General features: G+C 37.0%; 2 protein-coding genes across 2 annotated transcripts in view; one reads left to right on the forward strand and one right to left on the reverse strand.

The window, feature by feature from the left end:
* GABRR3 (gamma-aminobutyric acid type A receptor subunit rho3) overlaps positions 1 to 15,863 on the reverse strand; it is an 83,196-nt gene that overhangs the window by 42,315 nt on the left and 25,018 nt on the right. The window contains exon 3 of the mRNA XM_078156830.1: positions 4,255 to 4,322. Coding sequence (XP_078012956.1) covers positions 4,255 to 4,322 — 68 coding nt within the window. The remainder of the gene's footprint in view (positions 1 to 4,254; positions 4,323 to 15,863) is intronic.
* LOC110201998 (olfactory receptor 5AC1-like) overlaps positions 1 to 15,863 on the forward strand; it is a 90,572-nt gene that overhangs the window by 15,992 nt on the left and 58,717 nt on the right.

The following is a 15,863-nucleotide window of genomic DNA, read 5'->3' on the forward strand; positions in this document are numbered from 1 at the left end:
ATGCCTTCTTTACCAAATCCTAGACACTCCCTCTTTCAGAGAGCCATACAACTGGTCTGTGGAAATCTAGAGGAGGGGCTTCATGTTGATAGCATGATCATGCATCTTTTCAATTGTAGAGTCTCAAAATCTCAGAGTCATCTTTAATTCTTCACTCTCTCCCTTGCCTTCCACAGTCAATGGATTTCCAAGTCCTAGCTAAACTAACTTTCCAATGTTTCTTTCATCTGGCTGTTTTTTAATCCCACCATTATTACCTTATCAGAATTTCATTACCTCTCACCTAGATTATGGCAATTGGGTAAGGAAAGGGGAACTGAATAAGCATTTATATAGCGCCTGCTACATGCTAGGCACCGTGCTAAGTGCTTTACACATATTATCTCATTTGATTCTAATTACATTCTAACATATCTCTCTGATTTCAGTCCATCTGTCACAGAGCTGCCAAATAATCTTCCAAATGCACAGGTTTGACCATCTCATTCCTCTTCTCAAAAACCTTCAGTGACTCCTTGTCAGACTCAACTCTATCCCTCTCTCTTCTGACTCCAACATATGTTTCCACCCTTATTTTACTTTCCTGTACTGCATGAACTCTATGTTTCAGTCCAACTAGCCTACTAGTTGTTGCATAGTCATCCCCTATGATTGTCCTTCCTCTAGTCAGTCAACTAGCATTTGTCAGCTACCTACTTTCTGTCAGGTGCTGTGTGATGGCTCTTCTCTAATCCATGAAATGTATTCCCATACACACCTTTCTGATTGTCGAAATTTTTCCTCCAGGCTCAACCCAGGTGCCATATTCTTTCTTTCTTTCTTTCTTTCTTTCTTTCTTTCTTTCTTTCTTTCTTTCTTTCTTTCTTTCTTTCTTTCTTTCTTTCTTTCTTTTTCTTTCTTTCTTTCTTTCTTTCTTCTTAGGCAATGGGGTTAAGTGACTTGCCCAGGGTCACACAGCTAGTGTTATATGTCTGAGGACGGATTTGAACTCAGGTCCGCCTGAATCGAGGGCTGGTGCTCTATCCACCGCGCTACCTAGCTTCCCCTGCCATATTTTCTCTTGTTCTATTTTTCCATCTCTGTCACTGTTTCTGTCTGTATCTGTCTTCCTTTTGATCTCATTCTCTCTCTCTCTTTCTTCTCTCCCATCTTCCATACTAGCAAAACTCTCTCCTCAAATTTCTTGTGGCACTTTTTATGTTTATCTTATTCTAGCTGTATTTTAAGCTACTTCTAAGCTGTACTTATTTATGCATAATTATTCTTCCCTATTAAGTTGAAAGTTCCTTGGAGGCAAAGATTGTTATATATAATAATAATAATAGCTAGCATTTATATGGGATGCTTTTTGTATGGTGCAGGTGCTAAGCACTTATCTTTGTCTTTTTAAATCTAGAAGAGTGCCTTTGTGCAGAGTAGGCATTTAATAAATGTGAATTGAATTGAATTGGATGGGGAAAAGAAAGAAAAAAGAAGAAAGGAAATAGATTAAAATTTATAAACATCCCAGAATACTCCTTTAATAAGAAGCATAGACTAAAAGGTACAAAATGGATCACAGAAAGCTAAGATTTTATTAAACTAATAGAACAGTAGCAGGGAAAAAACAAAAATCCAAGTGCTCTGTGTCAGTTATCTTCAAAGTGGGGGCCATGGTATTACCTCTCATGTGTGTGATAAACCAGTTGGAGTATGGGAAGATAGGTCGTGTGACACCTTTTGTACAATAGCCCATCCTTAGGCTTGTCTCCAACACAATTATATCACTCCTCAGTTACTAGTGCTTAACACTACCCTACTCTCCATCCTCCCACCACTGGCCTCTGGGTGTTAGCCCCTCAGGGCAATTATACTCTAACCTCAACCCTGGCACTTGAAATAGCTGGCAAAAATATTCCCTGCTCTCCCTTATTACATGCCCATCCAATTAGTTTCCAATCTCTATGCCATCTCTTGTTTTTCTACCCTTCTCTCTATACAGCCCACTGTTCTATTTGAGGTTCTCTCTTCTTTCCTGGACTATTTTAGTTTGATGAGGCAATTGGGGTAAAGTGACTTGCCCAGAGTCACACAGCCAGTGAGAGTTATGTGTCTGAGGCTGGATTTGAACTCATGCCCTCCTAATTCCAGGTCTCTATCCATGGTACCACCTAGATGCCTCATTTCCTGGACTATTTCAAAAAGCTCCCTAATTTGTGATCCTACCTTCTTTCTCCCTCCTCCAGTTAATCCTCCTTGAAGCTGCCAAAGTGATTTTCCTGAATTGAAGGTTGAACAATGTTACTCCCTCACTCAATAAACTCCAATGGCTTCTTATTGACTCTAAGACTAAATATTATTTTATCTTTTTTTTTTCACCCTTTTCACTGTATATTTGAAGCAGCTAGGTGGCCCAGTGGATAGAGTGCCAGACCTGGAGACAGGAAGGCTCTTCTTCCTGAGTTCAAATCCAGTTTCAGACACTTCTGAGCTGGGTAACGCTGGGCAAGTCACTTAACCCTGTTTGCTTCAGTTTCCTCATTTGTAAAATAAGCTGGAGAAGAAACGGCAAACAACTCCAATTTCTTTGCCAAGAAAACCCAAATGGGGTCACAAAGCATTGGACATGACTGAAAAATGACTGAACAACAAAACTATTTATATGTTTTAGAATGTATATAATTAGTATAGTAATAATATACATAATTAATTAATAAGCAAATATAAATATGCAAATGATTCTCAGATCTGCTTGTCCAGCCTGTGTGTTTGTTGTACGCTCTCAAGGAGAACCAAAGTGATATTATTATGTTGGAGTCAATCAGAGCAATATGAGCTTGGAATGTTCTACCACAAATAGTCAATATGAACATGGATATCTAGCCCCAGCTTCCCTTCCAATCTCTAGTACTACATCTCCAACTGCCTGTTACACAACTTGACCTGGATACCCAATAGACATTTTTAACTCAGCATGTCCAAAACTGAACTCATCATTTCCCTCCCCCTAAACCCTTTTCTTTTCTTAACTTCACTATTACTGTCAAGAGTGGATAGAGAGCCAGGACTGAAGTTAGGAAGACCTGAGTTCAAATCTAGCTTCATACATTTATTAGATGTGTGACCATGGGCAAATCATTTAATCTCTGCCTGCCTTAGTTTCTCAAATGTAAAAGGGGGATAATAACAATCACACCTACCTCCCAAAGTTGTTGTGAAGATCAAATGAGATAATATTTGTAAAATGCTTAGTATAGTGCCTGGCACATAGTAGGCATTTAATAAATGCTTATTTCCTTCCATCCTTCTAGTAATTCAGGTCCCAAATCTAACAGTCATCCTCTACTCCTCACTCTCTCTCACCCCCTCCTTATCTAATTAGTTGTCAAGTTCTGTCATTTCTACCTTCTTTTGTACAATTTTCTACATTACTTGTATACATCTCCTTTCCTCCTCTGACTCCATTGCAACTACCGTGGTATAGGCCCTCATGACTGGACTACCACCATAGTATTCCAGTTTGTTTCCCTGAATCGTCTCTCCTCACTGCAATCTGTACTTGACTTAGCTGTCAAACTGATTAACCTAAAACCCAGTTTCCTGTGGCATCACCCCCCAACCCCATCCCACTTCTATAAACCCTAGTGGATCCTATAAAACCCTGAGAAAGCTAGACATAAGGTTGAGATAGCAGCTCTATGAAAGAGGTAGCTAAGAATTATGATCATTAAAACTCGAATAAATAAAATAAAGAGCAAAAAAAGTAAGAAGAATTTCGAATCTTGGAACTTCAGAATTGTAAGGGGCCTATCAACACTTGGATTCTCTTTACAATAACCCTAATAAATGGTGATCTAGCTTCTGCTTGAACACCTCTAATGATGAGATGCTTTAGAGAAGCCCATTCTATTTTTGGAGAGCTCTGTTAGACAATTCTTCTTTATAGCAAGCTGAAATCTGTCTCCCATAACTTCCTTTCATTGCTCCTAGTTTTGTTCTGTAGCAGAAAATGTTACTTAAATCATTATAAAGCAGCCAAAATAGTACAACTAAGATAACAGATGGGATAATAAGGAAAAACAAAGCTCGCACACAAAAGAACTGGACTGGGAGTCCAGAGATCCTAGGGAGATCTTAGCGCTAGTCTTGACTAGCACCAAGTAAATAATATCTGTCTAATTTTGGACAGATTGATTTCATGGGCTTGGTTCCCACATCTGTAAAAACAAATTTGTAATTTGTAAAAACGAATTCATAATGAATCATACTACTTACCATGTCAACCTCTGAAATGCTGTCAATACTTTCAATTTGGACATCCATACCCACTGGTACTGGCGCCCCTGCAATGCAATTGAAAGAATTGTACATGCAAAAGACATAAAGTAAATACAAAGCAGTCTGGGGGGTTAGAAGGATGACATTAACAATGGGAAGAGTAGGATAGGAGATAGTGCTTGAGTTGAGTCTTGAAAGAAGTTAGGAATTTATGAGGCAGAGGAAGAGAGGGAGTACACTCTAGACAAGCATGAAGACGGAGGCACTGAAATGAGATATGGAATTTTATTCATGGAAAACAGCTGGTAGACTAATTTGGTTGGGAAAAAGAGACAACAGAGTGGAGTAGTACATAATCAGCTTGTAGACTGTAGCCAGGGCTGTAAATGCTTAACAGAGATATTTGTATTTCATCTTAGATGTAAGAAGGAATCACTGGAACAGAGGTGTGTTATATTCAGATTTGTGCTTTCTGAATTTCAATTTGGTAACTGTGTGGAGGATGGATTGGAGAGGGGCATGGAAAGCAGGGAAACAAAATAGGAGGCTATGGCAATAGTCCAGGAATGAGGGGAAGCATATCTGAACTAGGATGATTGTGGCAGAGATGGAAAAGAAGGTTCAGATTCAATAGGTATTGTACAGATAGAATTGATACAACTTGGCATCTTATTTAATATGAGGGAAAGGGAGAGTAAAGAATTGAGAACAACTTCAAGGTTATGAACCAGGCTGACTAAAAAGGATAGTGATACTTGCAATGGAAACAGGGAAATTAAGAGTAGGGGCAGCTATGGGGAGCAGTAGATGAAGTGTGGAGCCCAGAATCGTGAAGACCTGAGTTAAAATCTGACCTCAGACACTCTGTGACCCTGAGCAAGTCACTTCAGCCTGTTTGCCTCAGTTTCTTCATCTGTAAAATGGGCTGAAGAAGGAAATGGCAAACTGCTCCAGTATCTTTGCCAGGAAAACCCCAAATGAAGTCATAAAGAGTTGGACGCAATTGAAATGACTGGAGGGTTTTGGGGAAAAGATGAGTTGAGTTTTAGATTTGTTGAATTTAAGATCCTCCAATTGAAACACTGGGTTTTCCCATTGTAAATAAATCTGACTAACCCCTCTGTGATTGACCCTGTCTATTACCAATGTGATAAGAAATATAGGCTTATCCCTTATGGGGGCCTGGAGATCTCTGAGATTCACCTTATCTCTCTATTCAAAACTTGGGATAGGTTTCATTATTATGAATTTACTCAACATGATATAGAAGAAAGAGAGGGAGATTTGAGTCCAAAGAACAATCTTGATTCTGCTACTTACTAAAGGTAGACAAATAGTTTTATTTCTCTGGGCCTCAGTTTCCTTTTTTGTAGTATGAGGGGATAGGGCTAGATCATTTACCAGTTCCTTTTTAGCTCAAATTTTCTGATTTTCTGATCCTGTAATTCTGCACAAAGAAAGTTATAGGAGATATAGGATGTCAGGACTTTCTGAAAATGACCCAGCCCTGGTTTCCACTTGCCTATCATAAATTTGGTGATAGCCATTGAAATCCCTATTGAGGTTAGCTGGGCAGGCACATTTTCATATGTTTCTTGGCCAGCACTCAGCTTTAGGGGTCTTCTGGATCAGGCCCAACTCAGGAAGGTCTGGTTGTTCAAATTTGAGATTGGAATGGAATGAGACTCCCAGACTATCTAATATTTAACAAAAGAAGTTGTAATTAACAATAGCATGGGAAAAGAAATTCATCAAGGATGTAGCATTGATTTGGTTGGTCGGGCTTAGTTCTTCAACCTTCCTATTCTTCAAGGTGATGGGTCTGGTTAGACAGTGGGTGCCAGGTCTAATAATGGTGGGCCTGTTCACATATGCGGGTCAAAATTAAGGAGCCTGGATTCCTCCACAGAGTTTTTGTACTTATGTGACCAGGAAGCTAACACAATGGCAGAGCTTGAGTTGCCTGGACCAATTAAGTCTCAAAAACATTGTGATTGCCTTGTAGGGTACAAAAGCCCTCTAGCCTAGCATTTGTGGCAAGGATCTTAGTAAATGTTGCTTCCCTTTTGTCCTATCCTTCAGCTTCTGGGTTATCCCAGAACCTGTCCTGTATGGCTAGGCAGAGGAAAGACATACCAACACTGGGGGAACCCTACTCTAGCCCAGGTTACCAAGAACCCATCCAGTCTGATAGATGGCTCACATAACTTGAAAGAGGTGGGAGTCACTATTTCCATTCCTTCCTATAGGATGGGCAGATGCAGTAGACCCTATTGACTCCTAAAGTCCTCCAAGATCTTACCATCTGCATGCTTTTATCCCTAGCATCATTATCTAATCTACTGATGTAACCTGAGATCATCTGAATGTTGCCATCCACCACACTTTTTTATTTTTAATTTTTAAAAGAAATATTTATTTTTAATTTTCAACATTCACTTCTATAAGATTTTGAGTTCCAAATTTTCTCCCCATCTCTCCCCTCCCCACCACCCAAGATGGCATGCAATTTGATACAGACTTTACACACACATTCGTATTGAACTGATTTTCTCATTAGTCATATTGTAAAGAAGAATTAGAACCAATGGGAGAAACAAGAAAGAAGAAACAAAAAAAAAAAAGAAAAAAAAATGAAAGAACAAATAATACGCTTTGTTCTGCCTTCAGACTCTACAACTCTTTTTCTGGATGTGGACAGCATTTTCTATCATGAGTCTCTTGGAGTTGTCTTGGATCCTTGCATTGCTAAGAAAAAATGAGTCTAGCAGAGTTAGTCATCACACATTGTGGCTGTTACTGTGTGAAGTGTTCTCCTGGTTCTGCTCCCTTAACTCAGCATCAGTTCATTCAAGTATTTCCAGGTTTTTCTGAAGTCTGCCTGTTCATGATTTCTTAACCATAGTCAATACATGTGATTAAAGTCACAGGACAAAGGTTCTCAGGCAATGGGAATTAGGGCAATCAAGTTTCTTTGGAAAGGGGGTGATGGGTGGGGTGTTTACAAAAGTGAAAGTAACTATAAGACAAAAGCTTGACATGTAGACAAGTTTCTCTGGGATGTGAGTGGATAAAGTTTACCAGGGGAAGGAACCATGAAAGGGAATATTAAAACTACATTAAAAAAGTCTTAGCAAACTAGAATTAAAGTAAATTTTCAGTGTTACAGTAGGCTTGACTCTTTGGAATAGAATCTTAGATTCTATCTTTTTTCTTCTAAGAATCAGAAAGTTCAGTTGGAGAAACATCCCATTACCCCCATGGCAAACTAGGAGTTTTGTGGTCTAGGAGACTGAAGGTGGGAGTTGGAGTCAGAAAGAACTGAATTCATTTCTAGCCTCAGACATTTACTAGCTATGTGACCCTGGTTGTTGTTTAGTTATTTCAGTTGTGTCTGACTCTTTGTGATCCTTTTTGGGGTTTTCTTGATAAAGGTCCTGGAGTGGTTTGGCATTTCTTCTCCAGCTCATTTTTTCCTCCTTCATTTGTGTGAGTATGTGTTTTTAAAATAGTATTTTATTTTTTTCCCCCCAGTTACATGTCAAGGCAACTTTAGCATTCATATTTACAGGATTTTGAGTTAGAAATTTTTCTCCCTACCTCTCTCCCCTCCCCTCTTCCGAAAATGGTAGGCAATTTGATGTAAGTTATATATGTGCTATCATGTAAAACATATTTCCATATTAGTCATACTTGTGAAAAAAGAAAGAGATCAAAAGGAAAAATAAACCATGAAAAAGAGTAAAGTAAGTGAAAAAATATGCTTTGATCTTCAGATCCATCAGTTCCTTTGCACTAGTCTTGGATCATTGTGTTGCTGAGAAGAGCTGAGTCATTCACAGTTAATCAGAACACAATGTTGCTGATACTGCTTACAATGTTTTCCTGGTTCTGCTCCGTTCATGATTTCTTATTGCATGATAGTATTCCATTACATTCATATGCCACCATTTGTTTAGCCATTCCCCAATTGATGGATATTCTCTCAGTTTCTAACATTTTGCCACTATGAAAAGAACCACTATAAATATTTTTTGTACATGTAGGTCCTTTTCCCTTTTTGATGATCTCTTTGGTATACAGATCTAGTAGTGGTGTTGCTGGATCAAAGTGTATGTATAGTTTTATAACCCCTTGGGCATAGCTCCAAATTGCTCTCCAGAATGGTTGGATCAGTACCCAACTTTACCAACAATGTATTAGTGTCCCAATTTTCCCACATACTCTCCAAAATTTATCATTCTTTTTTGGTATATTAGCCAATCTGATAAGTGTGAGGTGGTATCTCAGAGTTGTTTTAATTTTCATTTCTTTAATCAAAAGTGATTTAGAGCACTTCTTCATGTGCCTATAGATAGCTTTGGTCTCTTCACCTGAAAACTGCCTGTTTATATCCTTTGACCGTTGATCACTTAGGAAATGGTTTATATTCTTGCATATTTGACTCAGTTCTCTATATATTTGGGAAATGAGGCCTTTATCAGAAACACTTGCTGTAAAGATTGTTTCCCCAGCTTTCTGCTTCCTTTCTAATCTTGGTTGCATTGCTTTTGTTTATACAAAAGCTTTTTACTTTAATATAATCAAAATTATCTATTTTATATTTTTTAATGCTTCCTAGCTCTTGTTTGGTCATGAATTCCCCATAGATCTGACAGGCAGAATATTCCTTTATCTTCTAATTTGCATATGGGTGTCACCCTTTATGTCTAAATCATGCACGTATTTTGACCTTGCCTTGGCATATGGTGTGAGACGCTAGTCTATACCTAGTTTGTGTCCTATTGTTTTCCAGTTTTCCCAGTAGTTTCTGTGAAATAGTGAATTCTTATCCCCCAAACTGGAGTCTTTGGGTTTGTCAAACACTAGGTTATTATGGTCATTGATTACTGCGTCTTATGTACCTAATCTATTTCACTGATCCACCATCTCCTGGTAATTTTACAATGAAGCAAACAGGGTTAAATGACTTGCCCAGGATTACACAGCTAGTAAGTGTCTGAGATAAAATTTGAACTTAGGTCTTCCTGACTCCAGGCCTGGTGCTCTATCCACTGTACCACCTGGATGCCCATATGACATTGGCAAGTCACTTAACCTTTGTTTGCCAGTGTTGACTCATCTGTAAAATGGGGATAATAACAATGCCCACCTCACAGTTATTGTAAGGATCGAGTGACATAACACATAAAATGCTTTGCTAACTTTAAAGTGCTATGCTAAAATGCAAGTTATGTTTATTATTACTAAAAGTTACTCTCTTCTCCTCAGTTCTATACCTTTGGGATTCCATGCCAGAATATAAATTCCTATTGTGTGTAGCCATTTGTACAGTAGTCTTACAAATAAAGAATGGATAAGACACTGAGGCACATAAAAATAGTGAAATCAAGAATTACAGAATTTTAGGACTATAAGTAAAACCTCAACTAGGGCTGGGGGGCATCTAGAGCTTAGTTCCAGGACACTGACCTTGGATCAAGAAGGCATGCCTTTGAGGTCCCTCCTCTGCCCTGTGCTGAACCTTTTCTCAGGCCCAGGCTATTACCGACTTAACTGCATGGTACCAGTCTTACTGTCCTACTTGTTGGTAGTAGTATACAATACATCCTCTATTTATAGGTCTTCAGTAGGGGAGGGAAAAACATACAACAATACTCATAGAATGAAAGCTAGAAAACATCACAGAGAGCAGCTAGTTCAACTCCTTCATTTTGCAGATGAGGAAACTGGAGCTTAGAATGACTATTTACTTGCTAGGGTTACATAGGTAGAAGTGGTACAGACAGGATTGGACCTCAGGTCCTCCAATTTGAAATCCAGTTCTCTTTCTCTGAACCACTCTGCTGTTCTCATCTATCACCCTTTCTCCCCTCTCTGCCCTTCTTCCCTCCCCCAACATCTTCTCTATTCCCTCATACCCACAATCCTTCCTTTAATAGGCTTCTCTGTTTCCTGCCAACTGACTTCCTATATCCCCAGCCAGAAAGAGAACAAGAAGTCCTTACTCTAAGGGCATGGTAATGGTAACTTCTAGTAAAAACTCACCCTTTGCCATGGATGGAATTTGTTTTTAAACATTAATAAAGTGATCCAGGGCTTGTCAAGCATTTCACTGACATTTCCGTCAAGTTAGCTACTGGTATCTTATATGAAGTAGCCAGCCTATCAAGGACATTGTCCTGCTGTTTCCTAAACCACTTTCCAAATATGGGTGGGGTTCCTACTCAAGCCTGGCACTGAGCATGCTTAAAAATATTTTTCTTCTTTTCCTCAAATTTGTTCTAGTAGTTTCTTATTGATAGTAGGACAGTTTAAGGAACATTACCCACCCCCCCAACATATACACACACACATATATGTATATACACACATACATACGTGTGTATAGACACGTGTGTTCAAACATTTCACAACATTGTTACCATCTTTTGAAGGCAGATCTCTTAAATTAGTTTAAAATTCCTAAATTACCATCTCAAGCCAGATTTACATTGAACTCTCCAAAGAGTCTACTCAGAAAGCTATAGCTTCTATTCACTTTATCAACCATGCTTTGTTAGGGGAATTGACTGGAGGTAGGAGGTGGGGGAAGTATCTAGGGTATAAAGGGGACAAGGACTAGGCCTGTGATTTTATAAGGAATTCCTGAGAGGAAACTTCCAGCCAATACAGGACAGCACTTTCTCAGCAAATTACAGTCTCAGACTGATGCCCAGTCTTAGAGCACTCAAAGGAGGTTAAGTGACTTTCCCAGGGTCACACTGCCAGTGTGTATCAGTGTGTGTCTAATAAGGATCTTACATTTAGCTATAACTAATATATATAAGATAATAATAAATAGACAAATATTAGGAATCTCAGGGAAGATCTGGCAGCTAGGTGGCACAGTGAATATAGTGTTGGGATTAAAGTCAGGAAAACTCACCTTCCTGAGTTCAAATCTGGTCTCAGACACTTACAAGCTGTGCTACCCTGGGCAAGTTACTTAACTCTCTTCGCCCCAGTTTTGTCATCTGTAAAATGAGCGGGAGAAGGAAATGGCAAACCATTCCAGTAAATTGCCAAAAAAACCCCCCAAAACCCAAAAGGGGTCACAAAGAGTCAGACATGACTCAAAAAATGATGACAACAAAAACAACAGGAAGATCTAATCAAATAAAATCACAGAATCATAGAAGTGGAAGCAGTCTGAGGGATTCTCTATCCCAACTAGTATTTGAACATAGATTTAATAACCTCATATCAAATATATATGCATATATTTGATATATATATAATTGAAATATATGTAATTCAACAGAAACTTAAGTATTAAACTAATATATTTAAATCATAGATCTAATTACCTCACTTAAATGCTAATTAAAATTAAATCCCCCTCACCCAAATATCTACAATTTTTGAAATTTCCAAAAAAAGAAAAAAAACATAAAGCCTTAGAGTTGGAAGGGACTTCAAATGCTATCTAGTTCAATTCATAGGTAAACAAGAATTCTGCCTCCTATCCCCATTTTTTTCCTACTTGAACAACTGTATTGGTGGGGAACTTACTACCCAATAAAGCAGTTTATTCTATTTCTGGATATCCCCAAGTGTTAGGAAGCTCTTCCTTATATTGAACAAAAATAATTTTCCACACAATTTCTCTCTGGAGATGCTCAGAATAAATCTAATTCCCTCTCCAGTATCTTAAGATAGATAGCAAATATGTTCCTTGCTAAGTCTCATCCTTTCCTGGTTGAACAATCCTAGGTCCTTCAACCAGTTCTCATATGACATAGTTTCCATACCTTTTATCATCCTGGCCATTCTTTTTTGAAGGTGTCCTGGTAAAATGAGGCACCATAATGTGATTAAAATATTTATTATGTGGTGTTGTTAGTTTAATCTCTTCTCTTGATAAAAGAAGAAATTAAGAGCCAGAAAAGTTAGTGAAAGTTAGTGATGTATCTGCTCAGATAAGTACTGGCATAAACCTTTATAATTAATTTTCATAGACATATAGAATTTTAGAGATAGGATGAAGCTCAATACCTTATGTAGTTCAACCCTTATTTCACAGATAAAAATATTAAAGTCTAATGAGATTAAATGACAAGTGTCTAAGGTCATACTTTTAAAAAAATTTATTAATTTATTTTGATTTATCAACAATCACTTCCATATGCTTTTGAGTTGAAAATTTTTCTCCCCTTTCCTCCCCCCCACCCTCCCTAAGACAGCACACGATCTGATATAGGCTTTACATTTACATACCCATTAAACATATTTTCACATTAGTGAAGTTGTAAGTAAAAATTAAAACCAATAGGAGGAACCATCAGAAAGATGAAGCAAAACTCAACAAAAGGTAAAAATAAGTGATAGTGATTCAACTTCCATAGTTCTTTCTTTGGATGTGGGCAGCATTTTCCATCCCGAGGCCTCTGGAAATGTCTTAGATCCTCGTAATGATGAGAAGGGTTCAGTTTAACAATATTAGTCATCGCATAACATGGCTGTTATTGTGTACAAAGTCCTCTTGGTTCTGCTCACTTCACTCAGCATCAGAACATATAAGTCTTTCCAGGTTTTTCTGAAGTCATCCTGTTCATCATTTCTTATAGCATAATAGTATTCCATTACATTCATATACCACAACTTGCTCAGCCATTCCCCAATTGATGGGCATCCTCTCAATTTCCAATTCTTTGCCACCACAAAAAGAGCTGCTATGAATATTTTTGTACATGTGGGTCCTTTTCCCATTTGTTTGATCTCTTTGGGATATAGCCCTAGAAGTGCTATTGCTGGATCAAAGGGTATGCACATTTTTGTAGCCCTTTGGGCATAGTTCCAAATTGTTCTCCAAAATGGTTGGATCATTTCACAACTCCACCAACAATATTAGTGTTCCAATTTTCCCACATCTCTCCAACATTTATCATTTTCCTGTTTTGTCATGTTGGCCAATCTGATAGGTGTGATGTGGTACCTCAGAGTTGTTTTGATTTGCATTTCTCTAATCAATAATGATTTACAGCATTTTTTCATATGACTATAGATGGCTTTAATTTCTTCATCTGAGAATTGTCTGTTCATATCCTTTGACCATTTATCAATTGGGGAATGGCTTGTGTTCTTATAAATTTGTCTAAATTCTCTATATATTTTAGAAATGGCCTTTATCAGAGAGACTGCTTATAAAAATTCTTTCCCAATTTTCTAACCTTCCTTCTAATCTTTGGCTTTGTTTGTGCAAAAACTTTTCAATTTAATGCAATCAAAATTATCCATTTTGCTTTTCATAATGTTCTCTATCTCCTGTTTGGTCATGAATTCTTCTGTTCTCCATAGATCTGATAGGTAAACTATTCCTTCTTCTCCCAGTTTACTTATGGTATCAGCCTTTATATCTAAGTCATGAACCCATTTTGACTTTATTTTGGTAATATGGTGTGAGATTTGGGTCTATGCCTAGTTTCTGCCATACTCTTTTCCAGTTTTCCCAGCAGTTTTTTTCAAAGAGTGGGTTCTTATCCCAGAAGCTGGGGTCTTTGGGTTTATCAAATAATAGATTACTATAGTCATTGACTACTGTGTCTTGCATATTTAACCTATTCCACTGATCCACCTCCCTATTTCTTAGCCAGTACCAAGCAGTTTTGATGATTGATGCTTTATAATACAATTTAAGATCTGGGAATTGCTAGGCCACCTTCCCCTGCATTTCTTTTCGTTAGTTCCTTTGATATTCTGGACCTTTTGTTTTTCCAAATGAATCTTGTTATTATTTTTTCTAACTCTATAAAATAATTTTTTGGTAGTTTGATTGGTATGGCACTGAATAAGTAAATTAGCTTAGGTAGGATTGTCATTTTTATTATATTAGCTGGCCTACCCATGAGCAACTGATGTTTTTTCAATTATTTAGATCTGATTTTATTTGTGTGAAAAGTGTTTTGTAATTGTGTTCATAGAGTTCCTGGGTTTGTCTCAGGAGGTAGACTCCTAAATATTTTATAATGTCTACAGTAAGTTTAACTGGGATTTCTCTTTCTATCTCTTGCTGTTGGGCTTTGTTGCTAATATATAGAAATGCTGATGATTTATGTGGGTTTATTTTATAGGCTGCAACTTTGCTAAAGTTGTTTATTATTTCAAGTAGTTTTTTACTTGATTCTCTAGGATTCTCTAAGTATATCATCATGTCATCTGCAAAGAGTGATAGCTTTGTTTCTTCTTTGCCTATTCTAATGCCTTCAATTTCTTTTTCTTCTTTTCTTGCTAAAGCTAAGGTTTCCAGCACAATATTGAATAACAGTGGTGATAATGGACATCCTTGATTCACCCCCGATCTTATTGGAAATGCTTCTAGCCTGTCCCCATTACATATAATGCTTGCTGAAGGTTTTAGATAGATGCTATTTATTATTTTAAGGAAGACTCCATTTATACCTATGCTTTCTAGTGTTTTTAATAGGAATGGGTGTTGTATTTTATCAAAAGCTTTTTCTGCATCTATTGAGATGATCATGTGGTTTCTGTTGGTTTTGTGTTGATATGCTCAATATGCTGATAGTTTTCCTAATATTGAACCAACCCTGCATTCCTGGTATAAATCCTACCTGGTCATAGTGTATTATTCTTGTGATAAGTTGCTGCAATCTATTTGCTAGTATTTTGTTTAAAATTTTTGCATCTATATTCATTAGAGAAATTGGTCTATAATTTTCTTTCTCTATTTTGACTCTTCCTGGTTTAGGTATCAACACCATATTTGTATCATAAAAAGAATTTGGTAAGACTCCTTCTTCACCTATTTTCCCAAATAGTCTATATAGTATTGGAATTAATTGTTCTTTAAATGTTTGATAGAATTCGCATGTAAATCCATCTGGCCCTGGAGATTTTTTCCTAGGGAGTTCATCAATGGCTTGTTCAATTTCTTTTTCTGAGATGGGGTTATTTAAGTATTTTACTTCCTCTTTGGTTAATCTGGGCAATTTATATTTTTGTAAATATGTATCCATTTCACTAAGATTGTCAAATTTGTTGGCATATAGTTGGGCAAAATAATTCCTAATTATTGTTTTAATTTCCTCTTCCTTGGTGGTAGCTTCGCCCTTTTCATTCTTGATACTAGTAATTTGGTTTTCTTCTTTCTTTTTTTAATTAAATTAACCAAAGGTTTATCTATTTTATTGTTTTTTCATAAAACCAGCTCTTAGTTTTATTTATTAGTTCAATAGTTTTCTTAATTTCAATTTTATTAATTTTTCCTTTGGTTTTCAATATTTCTAATTTGGTGTTTAGTTGAGGATTTTTAATTTGTTCTTTTTCTAGTTTTTTTAGTTGTATGCCCAATTCATTAATCTCCTCTTTTTCTATTTTATTTATGTAAGCATTTAGAGATATAAAACTTCCCCTAAGAACTGCTTTCGCTGCATCCCATAAGTTTTGGTATGTTGTCTCATTATTGTCATTCTCTTGAATGAAATTATTGATTGTTTCTATATGTTGTTTGACCCAATCATTTTTTAGGATTAGATTATTTAGTTTCCAATTATTTTTAGTCTATCTTTCCATGGCCCTTTATTATATATAATTTTATTGCATCATGA

The sequence above is a fragment of the Phascolarctos cinereus genome, unplaced genomic scaffold, assembly GCF_003287225.1.
Source record: "Phascolarctos cinereus isolate Bilbo 61053 unplaced genomic scaffold, phaCin_HiC Scaffold_725;HRSCAF=1366, whole genome shotgun sequence".
NCBI lineage: Eukaryota > Metazoa > Chordata > Mammalia > Diprotodontia > Phascolarctidae > Phascolarctos > Phascolarctos cinereus.